General features: G+C 33.2%; 1 protein-coding gene across 2 annotated transcripts; it reads left to right on the top strand.

The window, feature by feature from the left end:
• The first annotated feature begins 1188 nt into the window (after nucleotides 1-1188).
• Nucleotides 1189-3318, top strand: LOC107863459 (60S ribosomal protein L35a-2). 2 transcript variants are annotated; one of them, XM_016709384.2, is made up of 4 exons: nucleotides 1189-1429; nucleotides 1518-1746; nucleotides 1870-1912; nucleotides 3053-3318. In XM_016709384.2, the coding sequence occupies exons 1-3, from the start codon at nucleotides 1362-1364 to the stop codon at nucleotides 1909-1911; spliced, it is 339 nt and encodes a 112-aa protein (XP_016564870.1). In that variant the 5' UTR covers nucleotides 1189-1361; the 3' UTR covers nucleotide 1912; nucleotides 3053-3318. The 2 variants fall into 2 exon arrangements, 1 of the variants encoding a protein (XP_016564870.1); XR_007053089.1 differs by having other exon boundaries at nucleotides 1270-1429; nucleotides 1870-2861.
• Nucleotides 3319-4074: the final 756 nt, after the last annotated feature.

Genomic DNA, 4074 nt, shown 5'->3' with positions numbered 1-4074 from the left:
CAGAATACATAAATAAACTCATATGTATTTACAAAATACATATCATATTAATATTGAACAAACAAATACAAATGCATATCAAATACATATCTTAACATTGACAATACAACTCGTGTCTTGATGTCTTAATAATAACAAATACATATCTTAACAATAACAAAAATAATTACATATCTTAATTGTAATAAATACATATCTTAACAGTAACATATACAATTTCATATCTTAACAGTAATAAATACAACTCCATATATATACATATGACTGAACAACACAAAATACATACTACATATCTTAAATAATAAAAAATTACTACAAATACATATGTTACCAACTGAAAAACAAATATAAGCATAATCATATGTATATTATAAAATGCATATATTTGCATATGACCCATAATCTATAAAAATATAAATACAAATATCTCTTCCACTTTTTCTTCTCCAAATTTATATCCAGATGAATTTTTGATCAACGGGACTTGATATTTTACTTGACTCTCCAATTTCATTTGACTTCTTTTTTTTCATAGATGTTTGCATTTTTGGGGGTTTTAGATATGAAGGTTTTCTCAATCCTTTCTGTTTCATAATTTTTTCAATCTTCTTCCGATCGTTTCGATGCTTCGATCTCACCTCTTTTATGCTCACTTCTCTCTTCGATTGAATAGGCGTAGAAATCAATTTAAGATCTTCATCTTGTGTTAAACCAAGACTAAATGATAGTAGATTATCAGAAATTAAATTTACAAGTGGTATCCCTCTATTTGAACTTCTACAATATGTGTGTTCGGTCATTATAACAAACCTCCAACACCCCTTCCTCCCCCCTCCCTCCCCCCCAAAAAATGGAACAACAAGGTTGAAGAAAAAAATACAAAAAATATATAAATTATGCAATAACAGTAAAAATCAATTTACCTTATTTGATGGAACACAATATTTGTCAACAATTGAGAAAAATAGATGGAACTTGAAAAAAAAAAGGGGGGAGAAGATACAGTTAGATTGATAGGAAGTGAAATAATAGAGTGAAAATAGAAAAAGGTAAAATATGTGGAGTAAAACACGCACCTATGTAGTTAATGAGCAAAAAATACTACTCTTACTATAAAACCTAATTTTATTAAAATATTACTATTTATTATAATTATAATTTTAAGTTTGGTACTTAATTTTTCCTTTTGATTTTGTTTTCGTCTCCAGCCCTAATCTAAATTAAAGCCCAATTCTAGTGATTAGGGCCTCCAGCCCATCCAACGGCAATCCGATCATATATATAAATCTGTTGTGCGCATTACAACTGGTCTAGGGTTTAGGTTTCTTCTTCTCAGCCGCAGCGCCAACCTCGAGTCGAAAATGGTGAAGGGACGCCAAGGAGAACGCGTCAGGCTCTACGTTAGAGGAACTGTTCTTGGATACAAAAGGTACTTTTCCTTTCTCTTGATTTTGCAATGTTCTTCGTGGCTCCATAAAAAATGCTCTTATTAATCTTCTTCTTTGTTTTTGGTTTAGGTCGAAATCGAACCAGTATCCCAACACTTCGTTGATTCAGATCGAGGGAGTGAACACTAAGGAAGAAGTGGACTGGTACCTTGGGAAGCGTCTCGGGTACATCTACAAGGCAAAGACAAAGAAGAATAACTCACACTATCGTTGCATTTGGGGTAAAGTTTGTAGGCCTCATGGAAACAGTGGCGTTGTTAGGGCTAAGTTCAAGTCCAATTTGCCTCCCAAGTCTATGGTACATTTTTGTTTATATATAATTTGTGATTTCATTAATTTAATTTTGTTATTCAGCTGTTTGTGGTAATGGGAGAGAAAAAGATTTGTGTTTTTCTAACTGTTGTGGTATTTAATTTTGCAGGGAGCTAAGGTTAGGGTTTTCATGTACCCAAGCAATATTTAAGGTAACTTCCTTACTTTCTTTGTATCTTGTGTTTGGATTTGCCAAGTCATGGATTGATTGAGCTTTGTGCTTGTATGATGTTTTCTGTTGTGACTCTATTTTCCATGCTATTGTTCATTTTGATTAATAAAACGTAGTTTAGGCTATCGAGGCTTGACGAATAGCCTCAAGAAATCATCGTCGATGTTTATCTGTTCGCTGTGCCAATTTGAAGATACATTTTGGTATCTGCCTCAAGTCTTCTCCTTGTCTAGCATGAATGTGCTCAAGACAAGAATGATGAGAAGGGATATAGTTCAATCAATGAAATATGTTTCAATCTTTAGTATGTGTAGTCTTTTGACATGTTTGTAAAGTTGCCAGCATTTTAGGATTAACTGGTAGTATAAGATCTTTTGGTTTGAAGCTTGTTGCTGGTAGTTAATAATTGTTTACTTGACTCCCTACCTTAGTTATGACAAACTAAAATCCTACATACGGGGAATGGTTCATATTGGTGCTACCTGATTATTTCTAGGATTCTTTATTTGTGCAACTTCCGTTAAAAGTAGTTCCTAACTCGTGTCATTTACTGTGATTTGAAAAGAAACTTCAAATGTAGAGCCATTTTTAATACTATGTTTGATCCTGACAGTGTATATTGATTCATATGAATAATTAAAATCATGGAGGTATATTTTGCTGCTGAAACATCAGCGTTGACAACATTGGCGAAATCGGAAATTTTTATCAGCTGTGTTCGAGATTTAGTATGTATATATGGAAAATAGCTTTTGACCTATATATACAGTATTTTCTCTATACAAATTAACATCTTACAATGAAGAGTGTTCAACTAACAACCACCCTTTGATCCATGTAGCTCCCCCACTTTTTGACAGGTGCATATGCGAATAAACTTGAACCTACTTATGCATAGAGCAGTTATATAAATATATGATAAATATATGGTAGGTGTTTTTCCTATTTTGATTTGTTGTCATATGAATGTGATTGATATCTGATTATTTGAATGAGAACTTTCTAGTAGTTGTTATTTTGATCGGCCTTGTACTCGTGACCAACTATTTGCAATTGTCTTGTTTTGCATACTACAACTTGATTATATTTTGAAGTTGCTTAACTTGATCTTATTTTGCAGTTGGGCATTTAGAGGTGATGGATCTGGATTGCAGTCGTTGGTTGCTTTAGGTGGCTATTGTCTGCCACATCGATGTTTTCAACGATGTGGAATCTTGAACGTAGTTGAGAGTTAAATCTTGTAATGTGCTTTGAGGTGTTTATCATCTTATCTGTTATTTCAATCATTTCCGGTTAATACGAAGACTAGTACATTAAATGTGGCTAATTTTGCTCATGGAGCAAAGTGACTTTTTTGTTCAACTATTCAGCTGTCTTTGTTTTCAATCTTTTATACTGCCACCATGTTTTATCTATTTGCTTTAACCAGAAAAATAGTTGCACTTGCTAGATTTGTTTGTTATGATAAAGATCCTGAAATTGCCCACTTTTGGTTGATTTATAAAAACTTTGCTTCAGCTTGTCTCGGTGTTTTGAGGGACGTCTATAAATGAAGTATGTGCCATAATTGAGGATTCTATTAATGTTGGATGCCTTTTAGTTTCAGCTTTTAAGCTGGAATGTCTAGCAAGTGAAGTATTTTTGAATGTTTTTTACTGTAGTTGGTGCTCTTTTATTCAACATGGTCGTCTCAGTTTTTAATGTGGATTTTATGAATTTAGTCCTTGTGTCTCGAGGGAAACCATCACTTTGTATTGGTGACCAGTAAGTTTTGATATTGGAAGCTGTTCCCGACAAAATGAAGGAGACGTGAGTTTCTAGCTATTTGGCTGAGAGACTACTTGGTACATTAAGTCAGCAGCTACTTTATTAAAATATATATTAAAGAAAAGTAAATGAATCATATTTGTAGATAGGAAACATTAAATCCAAGTAACCGTGTCTTTCCTTATGTAGTCTGAAAGAGGAAGATGCTAGAAAAGGGGAGATGTATCAAGATTTGAAATTTATGGGATATGTTTAATATATTGGGTTCAAACCAGCACGATATTCACTCGCTGCACTTTTGAGTTGCCTGTTTCTCATTAAGGATTGGGCGTGTTTTCGGTATCGATTAACTAACTACCCATCTACCACCATCAC

This window comes from Capsicum annuum, chromosome 3 (genome assembly GCF_002878395.1).
Source record: "Capsicum annuum cultivar UCD-10X-F1 chromosome 3, UCD10Xv1.1, whole genome shotgun sequence".
Taxonomy (NCBI): domain Eukaryota; kingdom Viridiplantae; phylum Streptophyta; class Magnoliopsida; order Solanales; family Solanaceae; genus Capsicum; species Capsicum annuum.
The sequence above is the reverse complement of the archived record's forward strand: the minus strand, read 5'-3'. Positions and strand labels throughout refer to the sequence as shown.